General features: G+C 41.9%; 1 protein-coding gene across 1 annotated transcript in view; it reads left to right on the forward strand.

Moving 5' to 3' along the window:
- Positions 1–724: 724 nt before the first annotated feature.
- LOC116503326 (alpha-2-macroglobulin-like) overlaps positions 725–20,283 on the forward strand; it is a 78,232-nt gene continuing 58,673 nt past the window's right edge. The window contains exons 1-7 of the mRNA XM_032209660.1: positions 725–873; positions 4,974–5,160; positions 6,724–6,931; positions 10,023–10,075; positions 11,711–11,731; positions 17,251–17,419; positions 18,354–18,438. Of these exons, the coding sequence (XP_032065551.1) occupies positions 779–873; positions 4,974–5,160; positions 6,724–6,931; positions 10,023–10,075; positions 11,711–11,731; positions 17,251–17,419; positions 18,354–18,438 (818 nt within the window). The 5' untranslated portion in view covers positions 725–778. The remainder of the gene's footprint in view (positions 874–4,973; positions 5,161–6,723; positions 6,932–10,022; positions 10,076–11,710; positions 11,732–17,250; positions 17,420–18,353; positions 18,439–20,283) is intronic.

The following is a 20,283-nucleotide window of genomic DNA, read 5'->3' on the forward strand; positions in this document are numbered from 1 at the left end:
AGTTTGAGCTGTTCTTGGGATTATGCAATGAAGGGGTTTTTTTGTCTCTTGCTATTTCAGTGGTGGTGGGTTAATCCTATTATGTTCTAAATGTCATGTCCTGTTTTTAGAATTTGTGTGTGGGATGTAAATTTTAATCTCAGCCTGTGAGAGCTGTGGCTGAAGGCATTTTGTTTGTAAGTAGGCTGGCCTGGATTTCTTAATGGGCACAAAATACTCATCTCTATAGATTTCAGGCATCTGCTGGAGGCTGTTTTATTAGGCAGGAAATTGGGCCTGCTTTCTGCCTTTAAGAGCATGTTTATCCATTTCTCTTTGGGGAAAATATCATATTCTGCCTCTTGATATCCCCCAAAGTATTATTCTGCAGAAAAAAAGGGCACATGTGATTAAAGTTTCCAAAGCAAGCACAGAGATCCGTTCTAAGGCTGTGGGTTTTAAAGGGTTACAGACGGAAAATCATGACATCAGTTAGTTAGAAGGTGGGCAGTGTTGCTGCTAGGCAAATATGAGCTGGTTGGAAGTTAACTTACTCAGCCAATTTCTCTAACATTCACTGATAAGGCAGAGCAGCCGCTGGAAAAGAATTTGGCAATTTAGTTATCTCAATTTAATCCCCCCCCCAGCAATGTGAAAGATCAATTAATGCAAATAGAATTGGCTGTTGCAATCTGTTCCAACTAATTTCTTATCTTCTCTGTTTGCAGATAGTCAGCATAAGTAGCAGTGGGGAGAATGGTCAGAGGCCTTTGCTTTGCACATCAGGCATCCAACCACCATGGGGAAGGGATGGATCTGGAGGATGCCCATCCTCTCCCTGCTGCTGCTAGTGATTCTTCCTCCTTGGTTTTCTTTGGCCGATAACACTGAACCGTAAGATGCTTGTTGGACCTTCTTGTCTTCCTTCTTTCCTCACCAAATCTCCACTTGCGGCTTTGTCCTTCCTTTTTCTTCTTTGCAGGTTTGCAAGTAGGGAATGTAGACAATCGGTTCCACCACAAAACCCGTTCGACTAAACCGTGCTCGACGAAACCGCGTAGCTGATGTCATCAACAGCGCGACAACAGCACGGAGACAGAAGCACGCTGTAAATGCTAAACCTAAAATTAACACCTAAACCTAACCCTTAACCTAACCCTAAGCCTAACCCTAAATCTAACCCTTAACCTAACCCTAATCCTAATCCTAACCCTTAGCCTAACCCTAAACCTAACCCTAACCCTTAACCTAACCCTAACCCTAACCCTAACCCTTAACCTAACCCTAAACCTAACCCTTACCTTAAGTTGAATCGGCTTGCTTTCAAAGCGCTATTTAAAGCACCCTTCTTTCTCCGCGCTGGCTGTTGTCACCCTGTTGATGATGTCAGCGACGCGGTTTAATCGGGCACGGCTTAGTCGAGCGCGGTTTTGTCGTGCCACGTAGACAATCAACAGTGAAGCCATTGTATAACTGCTGCCCCAGCTTGGCAACAGTTGGTTTTGTAAAGCCCAGAGGATTAGAGAAATTAATTAGAGATCAGCCCACAAACTCTGGGGCCTGGGTGAGAATAGAATAACAGAGTTGGAAGGGATCTTGGAGGTCTTCTAGTCCAACCCTCTGCTTAGGTAGGAAACCCTACATCAGACAAATGGTTATCCAATCTCTTCTTAAAAAGTTAGAGAATAGGAAGCTAGAATTCTCATGAGTTGCCCGAAAGACATTTAAGTTGGTCTTTGTAAACTTTCAAAAACTAGTTAAGAGGAACCAGTGGGTTTTTTTCCCATTAGGTGAAACAAATGTTCCTAATGCATTTGCTATGGCTATGCAATGCTCAACATTCAAAGGCAAAAAGCTGAGAGTGATGGGGTATGAATGCAGGTCTTATCCACAACTCTTTAAAGCAGCTGTGTTTGTTGTTGCAGATAGCACGTTCCAAAGCCCCTTTGGCCATTTCAATCCCAAATGCTTTACCAGTAGGAATTTATTCCAGAGCCCAATGTAAGGAGGGAAATTCAGATTATGAAACTTCACTGTCTCATATTTCTAGAAAATTTTGTTGGTGCCTATTTTTGAGCCATAGCCAGTCAAGTACACAAAGAGTTCCATAAAGATGATTAAATTAGGGCTTCAGAAATAATATTTTCCTGGGTTTCCAAAATCTATTAAACCATGGCTAATCAGGTAGGCTGGGTTGATAGAACCTGGGAAGATCCAAAATAACAAATTAAGGTGACAACATACCTTGGTTATCCTATTGCAGGTCCAAAATCCTGTTTAGTTATATTTTACAAAGAGTTAATGATTCAAAACATGTTTGACAGCCTGTTGCCCAGAGCAGAAAGCAGAATCTAGTTTTTTTTTAAAAAAAAACAGATTTTTTTGGGGGGGGGGGGTTATTGCATGAAAAATGTCTGGATCTTGGTAACTACCGTATATACTCGAGTATAGGCCGACCCGAATATAAGCCGAGGCACCTAATTTTACCACAAAAAACTGGAAAAGTTATTGACTCGAGTATAAGCCTAGGGTGGGAAATGCAGCAGCTACCGGTAAATTTCAAAAATAAAAATAGATACCAATAATGTTTTTGAATATTTATTTCAAAGAAAAACAGTAAACTAGCGGTGTATTCAATGAAATACTTCACTCACCTCATGATGCTGATGTCCCGCTGTGATGATGATGTCCCGTGCAGCCGCGGGAGCGATGTCCCGCCTCCTATGACACACGGCACAGTGATTCCTATCATTGGATCACTGTACCAGAGGAGGTGGGACATCGCTATGTGGCTGCTTGCCATAACAAGGAGGAGGTGGGACATCGTTGCAGAGCGGCAGGAGGGGGAGGAAGGGGAATCGTAAGACAGCCCTGCATTACATTAGAACGTGAGGAGGGGGGATGGTGCGGTGCGCGCTGCGCGGCAAACTGACACAGAGGGAGGGGAAACTCACAGGGGCACTGGGCCATTCACGAGTGTCACCCAGCGGCATGGCCCCGCCCCTTTTCTCCTCCATCCAAGAGTTTGCTCTTTGGATTTGCAGGCACTTTAAATTGGGTTTTTATAGAATTGTGGGGGATCTAATTTCCGATGGTTGTCTGAGGAATTCTGGGAGTTGAAGTCCACACCTATGAAGTCTACACAGAGGTTGAGAAACACAGCTGTAATCCAAGAGATGTTCCTGCAAAATGGAGATTTCCCTCCTCTCAATTAGTGCAATAAAATGAGGTCTCATTCTGTGGATAGTTGTGTGTCCCCCTGTCTCACTCATCATGTGCATATCTTCCCATTGAGATTATGGAGGAATTAACAAGATAGCTGGGTTCTCACAACCTTTATCTGGTTACTGTATTCTGAATTTGCTCAATGTGTTGGATCAACAATCAACCAGGATGGATTTGCCAACAGGCTAGGTCACAAAGACACCTAACCAAGATTAAACCTATTTTTAGCAGGTTGTAGGAATATAATCACAGAATCTCACTGATCTAGTTAAAGAAGTTAAGCAGCCAATTGAGGTCAGCATACTTGGTTATGGAATTTAGGACCCTGTAAAGTCATTTGCCTACGGTAGTTCAGTTAATCAACTGACTTTCCTTAGCAAAATGTAGACTTTCAGAAGTGCTTTCATTTCCTAGAAGATGAAGCTAAACTATAAATTTGTGCCCAGAATATTTTATCTACTAATTCCTTGGGTTGATAAAAATTGGTAAGCTTAGAGGAATAAGCAGATTGGCTCCACTGATTTCCATTCCCAATTTTTTTTGCCCTGCCAATTTACAAAGCAGCATGGTTATACAGTTTTCTTACCAAAATCAATCGACAAGTTCATGGCAAAAATTTAATCAAAGATCCAGTCCAATTGTCTGTGGAGATTCTCAGTCATCCAGATCATGGTTATCCCAAAGAAGCTTTTTCAAGAGGCAACTGGATTTTCTTGTTTTTCTTTCAAGATGTTTCACTTCTCATCCAAGAAGCTTCTTCAGCTCTTAATGGATGGTATGGAATGGAAAGATTGATATTTCTTGCAGACAGCTGGTCGTTTGCATTCTTTTCAGAGAGTCCTTGAGGCCACTTGGAGCTTTATCTGTGTCCTCAGGGTCACCTGAGTAGTCCAAGAGATTGACAGCCATTTGTCCAGAATAGTATAGGGCCGTGATGATGAACACAGCATCCTCTCTGTGGGCATGTGAGCCGCCATCACAGTTCAGCTCCGCCGTGCATATGTTTGTGCTTCCCGCCAGCCAGCTGGTCTTTGGGTCTCTGCCGCGCATGCACGGATTAGAAGACCTCAAGGTCCCTTCCAACTCTGTTGTTCTGTTAAGTTCTGTTTAAGCAGGGATTCCAGCTGCTGCTCTAGGACAGTAAGCTTCCAAAAGTTGATTTCACAGACTATCATCTCATATTTAATCATCCTGCCCAGTTCCTTTAGTCTTCATGCTACCTTCTCATGGTAGAACTCATACCCTCCCATGGTATTTCAATCAGGACATTAGACATTTAACTGGAGACAGATTGTCCTGGCTAGTTGTTTCAAACTAGCCAAGGTGAACCTACTTTGACAAGAAACAGAGAGCATTATTCCATTTAGATAAGAGAACAGAAATAACTTTTCGAATCTAAGGGCAATCATTCTGAGACAGGTACTGTGTATCAAGTGGCAAAATATTCATATCTTCTGCTCGATCACTTCTTCATTTAAACAAGTTTGACTGGTTTGGGGCAAAACAGCCCACCAAATCTATTTGCCCAGGTGCAATAGTATTGAGAGAAGGAACAGTGATTTTTCTTGCAAATTGCCAGCACCTCTTAGGAGACAGGAAATGTTAATGCACATAGCCATTAAGATCCAGCCTTCCTTCCTTCGCCCCATCGACATCAAGAAAATTATTTTAGATGCGTGGGTGGTAACTTTCTGTAGTGAAACCTGCCCCAGTTACAGGGCATCCATGTCACTCACTTGATCAATCCTTTTGACTTTCCTGCTTTCCAGGCAATACTTGATCCTGGTGCCCTCTGAAATTCGGACAGAGACCTCTGAGAATGTTTGTGTCCAGATGATCCATTTGAACGAGACCGTGACTTTGAGTATCACCCTAGAATTTGAGGACAAGAACATAAGCTTGGCTGAAGTGGAGATGGCGGCTGGGAAGGACATCTTCCAGTGTGTTTCATTCCAGGTAGGAGCTCCTTACTTGAATGTGTCATATAAATATGTTGTATTTATTCTACTTTTCTTCCCAAAGTGGCTAAATAGGAGCCACCAATGTGATGTGATCGCAAAACCAAACACATTCAATTTTAGGGTGCAAATAAATTTCAGGATCATTTCAAAAGGAACACAGAAAAAGAAATGCTATTTGGTCAATGACAAACTAAATTAGAAAAAAAATACAAAGTATAATTAAGTAGATGTGATAAAATACTAGCACAACCAAGATAAAGCAACAGATAAAGGAAATCAGCATTAGCTATAATAATCTACAATCTATTGTAGAGAATATTCATATCTCCAGTTGTAGATTTAGGCAGCGTTTGTACTGCAGGTTTGTTGCTTGGAGGCTGGACATTTTGTTACCAACCTAGATAACAACTTCAGTGGGGTTTTAGGGGAAATGTCTTGTTCATTTAAATACCGGTAGGTCCTTAGTTGGTCTTTTGACTGATTCTGGTGTTGTAACTCTCAAGGGTTTCTGTGAGGCCCAAAATTCAACTAGTGAGGGGGTGGTCAGTTCTGTCATTGATTCATTGAGTTCTGTCTGGATGATCCATTTTCTTATTGGTTCATATCCTGGTTCTAAGTCAACATGTTTGCTGATGGACTCATTGGTAGAATGCCAGGCTTTGGTAAACTCATGGGTTTTGGCATGGGTGATGCCTTCGGCTTTGTCCCAGGCAAGCCAGTATTGTTGTCGGTGTGACTGGCGATCAGGGACCTTAGGCCATGCCATTTGACATTACAATCTTTGAAATGAAATATGTCACCTAAAATGCCCTATGGAACGATCTCCCCGTGGAGATCCGGACCCTTACTACTCTTCCGGCTTTCCGCAAAGCGATTAAGACCTGGCTGTTACGGCAGGCCTGGGGCTGTTGATTTATCCAGCCCCATTCTAAGCTATATGAATGTTGTGGAATTTTAATGTCTGTTCCTTTTAATTTTTATATGTTCCCCCTTCCTGCTTTATCTGTAAGCTGCCCTGAGTCTCTCGAGAGCGGGCGGCATACAAATCCTAATAAACCGTAAACCGTAAACTGTAAAATGAAATAGGTATCATATATTAAACCTGAAAAGATTTTTAAAGTAAATCTGTGATCAGCTGTACCAAATTTTCCCCTTGCTATACATGTGTTAACAATTCATAGCAGCTTGCGGACACAATGGTTAGAATGCAGTATTGCAGGCTAATTCTGCCGACTACCAACTGCCAACAGTTTGGCAGTTCGATCCTCACCGGCTCAAGGTTGACTCATCCTTCCATCCTTTCAAGGTCAATAAAACGAGGATCCCGATCATTGGGGACAACAGGCTGATTCTGTAAACTGTTTAGAGGGGGCTGTAAAAGGCATTATATAAGTCTAAGTGCTACTGCTATTCATATAAAAAAGGGCAGGGCTTCAATGGCATTGTTGTAGCCTCCATCTTGACTTTTTTGCCCTCCTGCTCCAGGAAGTGAAGCAAGAGGGCCTTGCAATAGGAACTGTGAAAAATCCTCACACTGCTACCTTTGTTTGTTCTCCAGCTTCCCAAGTTGACTCGTTCCTCAAGCAATTCTCCACGCTCTTTTACAAGATATTACAGCTCTAGAGGGCTCCACAAGGATCTTCTCAGGGTGGTACTGAAGGGACAAACGTTGAACATAGTGCAACATGAGCTGGTCACAATCAGAAACCCAAAGGACCTACTTGTTGTTCAGACAGACAAGCCCATCTACAAGCCAGGACAGGAAGGTAAGTGAGGTCCTTCCAGTAGAGAAATTGTAGAAATAGGGGTATAATCACAACTGGGATCAGAATTTCCATTGCTAAGCAAGTTAAGTGAGTCGTGCTTGATTTTACCATCTTTTTTTTGCCATGGTTCTTAAGTGAACCACTGCAGCTATAGGTAATCCTCGAGTGACGAATGTAAAAGAGCCTACAATTGACATTCATAGCCCAAGGATTCATTTGATTGAATCATGTTAAATGAATGTGATCACTCCCTGCTTTCCCCAATGCATTCGCTAATTGATTGCGTATGTCATTAAATGCACATGAGGTCATTCGGTGTGGGGAAGTCCATGCATGTCCTGGTGCCGGAGTAGGCCACCCAAGGCTTCCTCTGATCCACTGAGATTACCTCAAGCTCCCCTGGGGTCCACACAGTTGCTTCCCCATCCTATCCTACCCCGCCAGGTCTCCATAGACTGGGCCTGCTTTGCCAGTGCCCCGATTCCACTTACTCCTCTCCACCCCATTTCCCATGGCTTTACTGAAATAGCCATGTTGCAGCATCTCTACAGTTGGTTGTAAAGTTGAATGGCCACTGTGGTGCTGCAACATACGTAACTTTGGAACCGGGTTGTAAATATTTTTTTGGGGTGGGGGGGGAGTTGAATGGTTGCTAATTAATCTGTCAAAACTCAAGGAATACCTGTGAATCAGGAATCTGGCTTTCCTCCGCCTTGATTTTGCTTGCTGGAATCTAGCTGGGAAGGTCACCAATGTCTCCATGCGATCCAGCCATGCCGCAACCATCATAAGCACAGGCTAGTTGTCAAGTGCTGAAATGCCAATCGCGTGACCATGGGGATGCTGTGATGGTTGTGTGAGGAATGGCCGCAAGACACTTTTTTTCAGCACTGTTGCAATTTGGAATGGTTGCTAAAAGTTGTCACCTAAGGACTATCTGTGGCTCCTTGCCAAGATAGTGCCCCCTCCAAACCATTGGAAATTTCTTATTTCTGTGAGAAATCCACTCACTGGTTCTTTTACAGATGAGCTTTCTTTTCCTAAGGCGGATTGTTCTGCAATATTTCACATGTGCTAGAGGCAGTTTGGTGCAGTGGTTAAGGCCCCAGGCTAGAACCTGGGGGGGACCATTAATTCTAGTCCTGCCTTATGCCCAAAGCTAACTGGAACAGTCGTTCTTTCTCAGCCCTGGGAAGCAGGCACTGGCAAATCCTTTCTGAAATCTTCTCAAAAAAAATGCAGGGACTAATTTGGGCAGGCTTCAGAAGTAAATGCTGAGTCAGAATAACAGAGTTGGTAGGGATCTTGGAGGTCTTCTAGTCCAAACCCTGCTCAAGCAGGAAACCCTAAACCAGGGATGTCAAACTGGCGGCCTGCGGGCCAGATGCATCATGTGCAGGCCACCCCCACCTCAGCTCCATGAAGGGAGAAAACGTCGCAAATTTCAGTTGTTCAATTAGACAAATGGTTGTCCAACCAGAGTCAAAGGCACCCACATTCACACACACAAAGAGTCTAAACAGATGGCTACATTTGGTCAAGTTGATCAAAGTGGCCTTGTGTTGGACCTGGTTAGTACTTTTGCAAACAGAGATAGAGGTTATATCAGTATATCTCACCTACTATTTGGGAGACCTTTGATCCATGTACCCTGCAGATGCCCTTGATACAATATTTTTGGTGCCTCCTGAGATACAATCATAAAATCAGGGCTTCTGATATAGTAACCAAAAGCCTGAGAACCCTTCACTCCACTGCAGCAGTAGTGATGCCTCCTGCAGTGAGAAATTTGAAATTATTTGAATTTGGACTGCTGTAGTGGGCTCGGTTTTGAGTGGCCTTGGACAATTATCCAGAAGCTTCATTTGCTTCAGAAGGTAGCTGCCAGCTTGCTGGTAAAGTGGAGAAGCTTCAGCAATATGAATGGTGCCTGGTTTGCAGAAGATATGGTGATTGCTTTTTAAGATGGTTAATAGGCAATTTCTGAAAGCGATTAGAAAGTGAGGCTTGCAAACTTAGTGTCCTTTAAAAGGCTTCGTTGTGACTGCAAACAAGATAGTCAATCCCTTTGTCTTCTGGCACTCCAACCTGCGGAAAACCACGGTCCTGCTAGGGACAGCCATCTGGAGCACATGTGGGTGATCTCCTATCCTCTCCTTATCCAGAAGGGTTCTAAGGAATTGGTAATCTTATTTGGTCTTTGCTGCTGTGATTGGTTCCACTTTTGCATACATGTTTTCAATTTGCCATACCTCCCCCAGAAATCTTCACTGGTTGCCACTAGGTTTTTGGAGGCCAATTAAAAGTGCCTGGGTTTGCCCCATATCACCCTGCATGCCTTGGCCCCCAGTTACTGGGAGAACTGACTCTCTGAACAAATCTGTCTGAGGGATGGTAGAGAGGTTTGAAAAGGAAAGACAGTAATCATAAAAGATGACTAAGAGCATGAAAACAAGCTTTTTCTATGGATTCCCCTCATGTAGGAATTACTTCCCACTGGAGGACCAGATCACCTCCAATTAATTTTTGGGCACATGTTGAAGATAATTTTTTTTATTCCATTATAGGGGGATCTGTGCAGGTTTTTAAAATCTGAATGCTTTAACAGATCGTTTGTCACAAGTTTCACAAAGGAACACAGGGTAGACATTCTGCAATGAATCAGCTGTTGGAATTAATTGTTGGGAATTCTATGCAACAACTACAGTAGTATTCAGCCAGTAAATGGCGATAGTTTGGATCTCTATGCTTTCTGGTTCTGAGTAGAGTTTCCTGTTTCCTGTCACAGAATATATTTGAGCAGTAAAGCACATAGTGACTGTACTCATTATTTGCTGTGTGGTGCTTTATATATACAGAATTTCTAATATGAGTCAATAAATCAAATAAGCATTTCCCTTGGTGTCAATCACCCTGCAGATTCCATTCTAGCTTGATCTTGTACCCATTAGATGAATAGATGACTTCTCCCTTCAATCCAAATCTATAAATGGGTGATAGAAATGCTTGGGAGGAATCTGGGGCTACTATCCAAGCTGGGTTCCAGATGTATGTGGCCACAAAACCAATACTGTCCCTCTTCCTTTCACAGTGAAGATTCGCATTGTCTGTCTGCAGGAAGACTTCCGTCCCATAAATAAGAAGGTAGGCTATGACCGAGTACAATGGCTGCTCATTCCCTTTCCTGGAAGGCTACAGCATTCACTGAGGATTCATTCACCTTGACATAATTTAAAAAAATCTTTCCTATGTTCACGTAATTCCTGCAATAATATTTTAAAATGTCAAGGTGGCTAGGCCAATGAGCACATCCCGGTTTACAACGATATCATAAATGTGCATCTTATCATACACACATGTAACCACAATGATCTTCCATATCCGTGAAAGCCACAATGGACATCAAAATGACATCTGCCAAAAAAAATGCAAGTAATATATGTAATACAAACTGAGTCCTTGTGCTCCCTCTTTCATTAATTATTTGTTAGCTTTGTGTTCTGACCTCCCCCCCTCCGTAGGATGAATCACGCCGACACAAGATTAATGCTAGACAATTTATTCACAGTAAATTAACACATCGACAAGACTTTGGGAGCAACCCAGACTTCCACAGATAAGAAATACACACCAGAGCTTCTCCAGATTTAGTATAATAGCTGTGTCCTGCAAAAAGCCTCCTCCCAAAGTCTCTTCTTATATACTCTCTTGGGAGGAGCTTAATCACAACCACCTGGCCCCAATTATCTTCTATATCTCCATAATTGCTGTCGGCGCTTATCTGCCCGTCTTTGCCTGGCATCTGTGACTAACTCCCTTAGCTCCTCCCCACTGCTCCAGGGCCTGATGTCAGGGACCAACTCCCTTTGGCTTTCACTACTGCTCCATGCCTCAGGTGCCTCCTGGTGGCCAACCAGCCTCTCTGTCCCTACTCGGAGTCTGAACCCTGTCCAGGGTCCTCTACATCTTCCAGAGCTGACTCATAGGTTGCCTCGCTATCAGAGTCTGTTTGCAGCTCCAACGGCTCCTGCTGGGCCACAACAGCTCTGTACACTACCTTTTGTCCAGGAACCCAAGGTGGCTCCCTCCTCCCATTTTCCCCTCAATGACAATTCTGTAAGGATAATAGAATACCAGAGTTGGAAGGGACCTTGGAAGTCTTCTAGTCCAACCCCCTGTTGAAACAGGAGACCCTATATCATTTCAAACAAATGCCTGTCCAGTCCCTTCTTAACAACCTCCAGTGATGGAGCATCCACAGCTTCTGAAGGCAAGCTGTTCCACTGCTTAGTTGTTCTCGCTGTCAGTAAATTTCTCAGTTCTAGGTTGCTTCTCTCTTTGATTAGTTTCCACCCATTGCTTCTTGTTCCGCCTTCAGGTTCTTTGGAGAAGAGGTTGACCTCTTCTTATTAGCAGCAGCCCCTTAGATATTGGAACACTGCTGTCATGTCACCCCTTGTCCTTCTTTTCATTAGACTAGACATACCCAATTCCTACAAGCGTTCTTCCTTTGTTTGATTCTCCGGTTCCCTAACCATCTTTGGATGGTTGGGATGAGAGACAGAACCTGACTCAAAATCTCCTAGAACTTTCTATATCTGAGGAGGATTTGACTTCCCTGCTCCTGCTGCAGCAAATTCCACACTGCCCCACAAACAGATGACGTTACCTATAATATCATATATTCACATTTCCTCTTTGTGTATACATGTGTATAAGATTATAATTCATTGTCTTGTAGTTTCTGATTTCTCTCTCTCTTGTTTTTATTTCCGTCAGATTCCTTTAATTTACATCCAGGTAAGTACTCATTTTCTCTTACACAATAAAAAGATGTTGCTACACCCCCAAATTATATTTGCTGGTATCAAAATTACAGAATTTTCAGCTTAATTCAAGCCCAATTGTCATCATGCACAACGTTTCAGTTTTTCTTTTTGTTTAAAAAGGAGATCTAGCAAATGTTATGGGGCAGAGTGAAGGAAGAGATCCAGTTAGGGCATGATAAAATTATAATTACTGTACCTATTAGTTGGAAGAAATTGGTGTATCTAGAGATAATTGGATTGTGCCCTGTGTACTCTACTTTAAGAAATTCTGGAAAACGAGTAAATTGCCAAAAAATTGGAAGAGGGCAAATATCTGCTTCTTCAGGAAAAGACAGATCAATCAATTTGGTATCAAAATTGACAAGGAAATTTCTGGAAAGGCAATAGTATATAAGCCAAAATAACACATATGTATACAAACATATGTGAGGATTCTACAGTAGGTCATAAAAATGATTTTATGCCACTTAAAAACAGTGCCACAATTTACCAGAGGTCAGCATGCATTTGTCAACAGGTTTTGTCAGATGATGCTTATCTTTACATCAGGTAACATTTTCAGTAGAAAAGTAGTATTGCAAAAGATATGATTCTGATTTACAAGCTAATAAAATAAGGGCTCGAAGACATTCTATCAGGTAGATCCTCAACTGGCTTGAAAACCAAACCCTGAGCTTTCATAATGCTTTTCACCAGACCAATGAGAGACATGGAATAGGGTGCCACAAAGCTTAACTGTATAAAACTAGTCGACTAACGACAGTAATTGAACTTACCACCATGGTTTTACGTCATATCCGTTGCAAAAGTGGGTGACCTGATTTTACAACCTTTTTTAATGGCAGTTGTTAAGTGAACCAATGATTTGCTTTGGATGCGGTTTTGTAGATAACCAGGAGTAAGTGCCATTTTTTTTTGACAAAACTGTCGTAAAGTGCAGTCACGTGACTGGGATCCCACAAATGGCTGTAAATCCACCTGTGAGCCAAATTCCTGGTCAGGTGACAAGGGGGCAACTGTTAGAACTTTGAATTTTGATTGTAGGTAGCCTGAAGTAACTTGGAATGGTTGCTAAGCGATCCTTGGTTGTAAATCAAGGATTATCTGTATTTAGCTTTGTGGAAAAGTGACTGAACCAGTGGAATGTAGGCCAGAGTTATAGGAGGGAGGGAGGGAGGAGGGAGGGAGGGAGGGAGAGAGAGAGAGAGGGAGGGGCTGTTTCCCAGCAAGCAAGAGACAAAGGGGCTTGGAATCTCTGGTTTGCAGAAAGAGAGAAAAGGGGACTCCGCCTATTTTGCAGATTACAGGCAATCCTCAATTTATACCCAAAATTTCTATTGCTGAGCAAGACAGTTGCCAAGTGATTTGTCCTATTTTATGACATTTTGGAGGCCACAGCTATTAAGTGAATCATGTGGCCGTTAAGTGAACCTGGCTTCCCCACTGACTTTGCATCTCAGAAGCTGACTGGGAAAATCACAAATAGTAACCATGCAATCCCAGGACAGTGTAAGTGTCATAAATACATGCCTGTGGCCGATTGCTTGAATTTTGATCACAACCATTGGGATGTTACAATGGTTGTAAGTGTGAAAATTGGTCATTAGTCCCTTTTTTTTCACTAAATGAATGGTTATAAGTCAAAGACTACCTGTCTATCTGGTAGTTATGCAGGTAAGTGGTTTGGTCTGGCAAGTTTTCAATCCATAAGTGAGCAACAATAAACAAAGGTGTTTTTTTTTTTCAAGAGGCAACTCCATGATCATGTGGCTGGCATGACTTAATGCCAAAGGCCCACAGAGCACTGTTAATCTTCCCACCAAAGGTGGTTCCTATTTTCTACTTGCATTTTTTACGTGCTTTCGAACTGCTAGGTTGGCAGAAGCTGGGACAGGTAAGGGAGCTCACCCCATTTTACGGCACTTAGGGATTCAAACTAGTGAACTGCCGACTTTTCTGATTGACAATCTCAGCGTCTTAGTCACTGAGCCACTGCGTCCCTTCGGGGACATAAAAGAAGACCCCCAGCTGGGTATCTCCAGGGCAATGGTGATATCACAGGCTAATCCTTTCAATCTGGAAGTGGCTGGGTGTTTCTGACTCCATGCAAAAAAAAATAGTTATAGATATTCCCGGAGTATAATTCTGTCATGCTCATCATCCTGGAATCCCATTCCTTCAAAGTGTTCTACAATGCTTTCTGGAGATTAGTAATAATGCAAAAATGATCACTTGAAGTCACCATTATGATAGGTTTAACAGACAATTTGGGAGTTCTCCTGCATTAAACCTATCATTAGAAATGTAGCTGCTGGCTATGATGTTATGTGAATAGGGATAATGGATGGTATTTTATCACATCTTCCAAGTAATCTAAATATTTTGGCCGACCTTGATTTTTTTCCACATCATGCTATCGTATCAGAGCATGAACTCTAAGTCATTGGGACTTAAACATTGACCTTCAGTCAATGGAACAAAACTTGCATTATCCTGTGGAAATGAAGAAATTTGGGGAGGGCAGTGGATAACCAGGGATGGACTTTTATCTGGAAGGGCTGTGAACTCGGCTCAGTTCCACAAAGTTCTGTTTTTGTTTTTAAGAACTGAATGTATAGTTTTATGATTTGAATTAAAGTTTAATTTCTAGTTGATTGTAGAAGTATATTTTTATGGATGCTTCAGAATTTGATTTTCTTCTCCAGAATAGTAGTTGGAATGTGATACAATCTACTCAGATTGCGGGAACAATTGTTCCCTTAGGTCAGTGATGGCTAACCTTTTTGGCATCGCGTGCCAAAAGTGTGGGGAGCACAGGGGGTTGTGTGCACGCGTGCCCATACCCATAATTCTATGCACCCGCCCCCTAGAACCTTTCTAGGAGCCTGGGGAGGGTGAAAACGGACTTCCCCACCTCCCTAGAGGTTGAGAACAGCCAGTTTCCCAACTTCTGGTGGGCCCAGAAGGGCTGAAGGCATGCGTGCTGGAGCTGAGCTCGCGTACTCACCGATATGGGAACGCATGCCACGGCCTTAGGTTATCTAGAACAAATAGATTTTTTTTAATATGATTTACTACAGGGGTGGAAGTGGGGAGAAAAAGGTTTTAAATATTAACCACCATTGCAATTTTTTTTTACCAAGGAGATATAGTCAGAAGTACTTTGAGGGAGGGGGCAGTACCTCCCTATTCTGATTGGGGTGAAATAGGATTTCCAAATCTACCCACATCAGTTAATGATTGAGTGACAGGGTTTCAAGTTCATTGCAACCCCAGTTCATTGCTTTGGGTTTCAACTGGTTAGAAAAGAGAAGAGCAAACAAATTCCAGTTTTTCATCCTCTGGTCCTCAATAGTTTCAATCAGAATATAGCTGAAGGGACCTTCATTGTCTTCTAGTCCAACCCCCTGTTCAAGAAGGAGACAAGTGACTGTCCAATCTTTTCTTTAAAACCTGCAGTGATGAAGTACCTACAACTTCTTAGGGCAAGTCCTTCCATTAGTTAATTGTTCTGTTAAGAAGTTTCTCCTTAATTCTAGGTTGCTTCTCTCCTTGATTAGTTTCCATCCATTGCTTTGTCTTGCCTTCTGGTGCTTTGGACATAAGTTGCCCCCCTCCTCTTTATGGCAACCTCTCAAAGACTGGAATATTTTAATGTTTTTATTATTTACATATTTCCACAAATTAAGAGTAGAACTGAATTAAATCTGCCAGTGTCTCTTGGTTTTCACCTGGACTCATTGCCCAGGTAATGTTATTAGCAACCATACTTAAGTAAGTTGCCGTAGTCTTCTCCCAGAATTTTTTTTAAAAAAAAAACTTGTCCATTTTAAGCTTAATAATTTCCTAGGGGTTTTCCATCTAGAAACTAATCTGATCCAATCCTGGACAGGTCCAGGTAGTCTTCTGGGCAGAAATATGCAGACAATTTCCTGGAATCTTTTTTTTTAGACATCTTAATTGAATTTATAGCCCTAAAATTTCCTATCAAGATAATAGCCATTTCCAACTCGGCTAACATCAGCAGTACAAAAGTGGTTTTCCATTCCTTTGCTCCAGGCGCTTTTTTGACTTTTTAGTCCAGTGGAATTTCCTGGTGGTCTCCCACTCAAGTATTACTTATTGGATTGGGTGGCCATTTGATAGTAAGTAAGTAAGTAAGTAAGTAAGTAAGTAAGTAAGTAAGTAAGTAAGTAACCAACCAAACAAACAAACAAACAAACAAACAAACAAACAAACAACTAACCAACCAGTGCTAATATTCCATAGCTCAGTGTTTCTCAATCTTGATAATGTTAAGATGTGTGGACTTCAACTCCCAGAGTTGACTGGCTGGGGAATTCTGGGAGTTGAAGTCCATACATCTTAAAGTTGCTAATCACAGCCTTGCCTTCTGAAGAAAGTCTTACTTCTTGTCTGTGTGATGACCGCCCCACTCATCTATACTTCTGAAGACTGCAAAACCTATTATTGCACCTTCGCTAACTGGTCTTAAGCTGTTTTTTCCCCTCCTAGCAGCCTCAAAGACCTAATAAGTTTCATTTTACAACTGGAATACTCTCTTTTTTCTGTCTCTGTTGCAAAATCAAGAGATAATGTCATTGACCAGGTAAAGTTCTCTGATAAGATTGGTTGCAAATTGGCTTGAAAACTAGGAGAAGTGCCAAGGGGGCTTCCAGATGGAAAAGGTGCTCTATTTTCCTGTTAGGGAAGTGCAAATAACAAAAGTGTGTGTGTGTGTGTGTGTGTGTGTGTGTGTGTGTGTGTAATTTTTTTTTTGAAATGAGCCAATTGGTTATGATTGAATGAAGGCAGACTCATGGATCCATTTTTTTTTAAAAAAAGATGTCTTTTTCACAGCTTTGCCTGCGGTGAAACCTGATTTTTATTTACACCCACATACCTCCTAATACTGTATATACCAACTGCCTCACAACTGGTCTGGTTCCTAAGGCTTTAAAAAGCATTCATTTTCCCAAACACTTGACTTTACAAGATCTTGTGTGAGGTTTCCCAATATTTTCAGCCCATGTTTTTGGAGGACATCTGACGAGGATGTTGTTCTAAATCAACTGTAATTACAAGGCCTTCCATTTGTGTGATTGTGATGGTTTTATCTATCCACTAAGCCAAAACTAGGCATTTTCCCTTTTACCTCTGCAAGACATCTGTCTGTGAGCATCTATTCTCCATTCCTATCAAGTCCCCTTCTCTGAATACAGTACAATCCAAGTGCGGCACCAGCTTTTCAATTGGCCCACAGCAAATTTAGGACAAAGCAGCTTGAAAGCAGCTGAATAAGATTTGGAAATGTATTTGTGCAGCCAACAGAATAACAGAACAATCTTCATGTGAATTGTTTAAGAATTGGTTAATTATAATTCCCAGAATCTGAAAAATTGGAGGAAGATTAACCAGAAGATGGGATGGGGCATTAAGTGTTCTATCAACACCAAAATCTCTTGTGTTTGCATTTTTTGTGACTGACAGGACCCCAGGAACAACCGTGTATTCCAGTGGAATGATGTTCAGCTCAGCATGGGTCTCGCCCAGCTGGCATTCCCCCTGTCTTCGGAGCCTGCCTTAGGCACCTACAAATTGATGGTAGAAAAATCCTCCACGGACATTACTCAGCAGCCATTTAATGTGGAAGAATATGGTAAGAAGGATGAGGCCTACTTGTAAACCCTGAGTAGAATTGGATACTGATTGTGTTCCTATCAATCTCTCTGTACGAATGTTTTCATCAATGAAATAGAAGAGATATTTATGGACCTTCTAGAGCATTCTTGGAATGAACTTGTGACCATAAGAGGGATTCTTCTTGTGTTGAACAAGGCTCCTGGATTTCCAAATATTGACTCAGCACAATGTTTCTCAAGAACACCAGTTTTAAGATATGTAAACTCAATTCCCAGGATTCCCTAGCCAGTACTTGAAGTTATGCTAGACAACCTCTGGCTCACTGGATCATTGTTTCAGAGATATTTCCTTATCTCAATTGAGTAATAGAATGATCAAGGGAGGACAAAAACGCAATAGGATTGGGAATGACTTCCGACTTCCTGCCAGCTTCCCCATTGATTTTTTTTTTGTGGAAAGTGGGCAGGAGGTGATTGAAATAATGAACATGTGACTGCAACTGACTATGATGGTCTGGAATCTGTTGTTATTTTGCCAAATTTCAATCCCGCATGAATAATAGGTCCTGGATTTTGGACACAATCTTTAATTTAGTCCATTTGAAGTAAGTCAGCACTTTAATTTGTGTGGAGTGGGGAATTCTGGGAGTTGAAGTCCACACATCTTAAAGTTGCTGAAACAGAGAAACATTACCTTAGCATCTGTATTTCCATTTTGCCTAGGAAGAGAACCCAAAGCTAGGCTTGCGACCAGCCATGGCAGAAAAAAATCAATAAATTTATAGGATGTATGCTTAATTCTGACACTGGGTTAGCTTTTAGAGAGGCTCGTAATTTTCAGCTAGGGTTCAACACCATTTTAATATTATAGGATAGCAAAACAGGACTCTGCATGGTTTGAAGAGTGTATGAAGTTCTCCTTTAGAGTTGACATTTCTCTCCTCTTTTTAGTATTACCCAAATTTGAAGTTTCGGTGAATGCATCAAAGCAAATCTCAGTTCTAGCCACAAAATTCGAAGTGACCGTTTGTGGGAGGTGAGTTCTAATAAGGTTTTGCTTCTTTATTTTGGGGGGAAAGGGAGAATGGAGGACTTCTCCTTGGATATCTGTCTTATCGCCAGCACTTTCCTTTGGGGTGGGAACATGGGGAGGGTATCAAAGAGTCAAGATGGTGACAAGACATGATAACTTTTTAGAAGCCATGTGTTGGAAAATGATGCAATTTTTGCCCCTGGCACTCCCTATATCCAGTTCAGAGTAAACCCTTGCAATTCTATACAGCATTTCTATACTAGCAAATTCTATTCAGCAATTCTATTCCAGCAATATATTTAGCTCTCATCAGCTACCCAAACCCTTACTGTGAATCAAACCTGGACTGTATTACATATTAGGCAGTTATATTAGCCACTAAGCCACAGGCTCTCCTCCTTTATCAGCTAAGCCAGGGAAATAGGTATGTATTGTGTCACAACCCCTGGTATGACCAAATATGGGAAGGAGCATACTGCTTCCCTTTTCTGTCAATCGGCTCACTCTGGGAGCCATCCAGGCAGAAAGCCATTTTTTTAATGTTGCTTGTTACATTTGGGTTGCATTTGTGCTGATAAATAAATAAAAGGAGACTAGTATAGATCTATTTCAAGCTATTTAGCTCTCATCAGCTAGCCATACCCTTACTGGGAATCGAACCTGGGCTGTATTACATATTAGGCAGTTATATTAGCCAATAAGCCACAGCCACAGGCTATACACACACACACACACACACACACACACACACACATACATACATACATATATATTCATTGATTTAACAATCAGTAAGGGTATGGCTAGCTGATGAGAGCTAAATAGCTTGACATAGATCTATACTAGTCTCTCTTTATTTATTTCTCAGCACAAATACAACACAAATGTAACAAAGGCAACAGTAAAAATATTGGGTTTCTGTCTGGATGGTCTCTTGTGACGAGCCGATAGACAGAGAATGGAAGCAGTAAACTTCCTCCCATATTTGGGCATAACAGGGGTTGTGACTCTAAATACATACATACATACATACATGTATCAGCTAGCCATACCCTTAAATACCTATTTCCCTGGCTTAGCTGATAAAGGAGGAGAGCCTGTGGCTTAGTGGCTTAGGATGCTGCACAGACCGGAAAATATCCACCATCCTAAGAAACCCCAAAGACAAAATTGAATTAGAAAATCAAGGAGTATATGAAATCCCATGCACTACTTGCCCCACCACATACATCGGACAAACCAACAGAAGAATAAGTGCACGCATTGAAGAACACAAAAATGCAATCAAAAAAGAGAAACCAACCTCTTCCCTGGTCCAACACCTCAAAGCCACAGGACATAAAATTGATTTCAATAAGACAAGAACTATCGCCAAGGCCGAACACTTCAACAACCGTATAATCAGAGAAGCAATCGAAATAGAAAAACGCCCACACAGCATGAACAGGCGGGATGATACCTCCCGCCTGCCAGCCCTTTGGAAGCCTGCCCTTATTAACAAACGAATCCCAAACATGATGAATGAGACCAGGCCCACACCCACAATAGCCACACAGAATATCACCAAAAAACATCCACAAAGAAAACAGACAAAAACACAAACTGATGAGGAGGCACGACCCAGAACCAAAAGCCAGACAGCAAAAGCACAATCAGCCTCTTTAAAACCCCTCCTACCCTCACATGAAACACAACCCCCCAAACAATCAGAACAGAACACACCTCCACCAAATAAGGACACACCTCCACCTAATCAAGACACAGCCAAGCCCCCACCCAATCAGTTTAATCCCCTACTGGCAGTCAAAATTTAATCCCCTACTGGCAGTTAAAATTTAATCCCCTACT

Source organism: Thamnophis elegans, chromosome 2, assembly GCF_009769535.1.
Source record: "Thamnophis elegans isolate rThaEle1 chromosome 2, rThaEle1.pri, whole genome shotgun sequence".
Taxonomy (NCBI): Eukaryota; Metazoa; Chordata; class Lepidosauria; order Squamata; family Colubridae; genus Thamnophis; species Thamnophis elegans.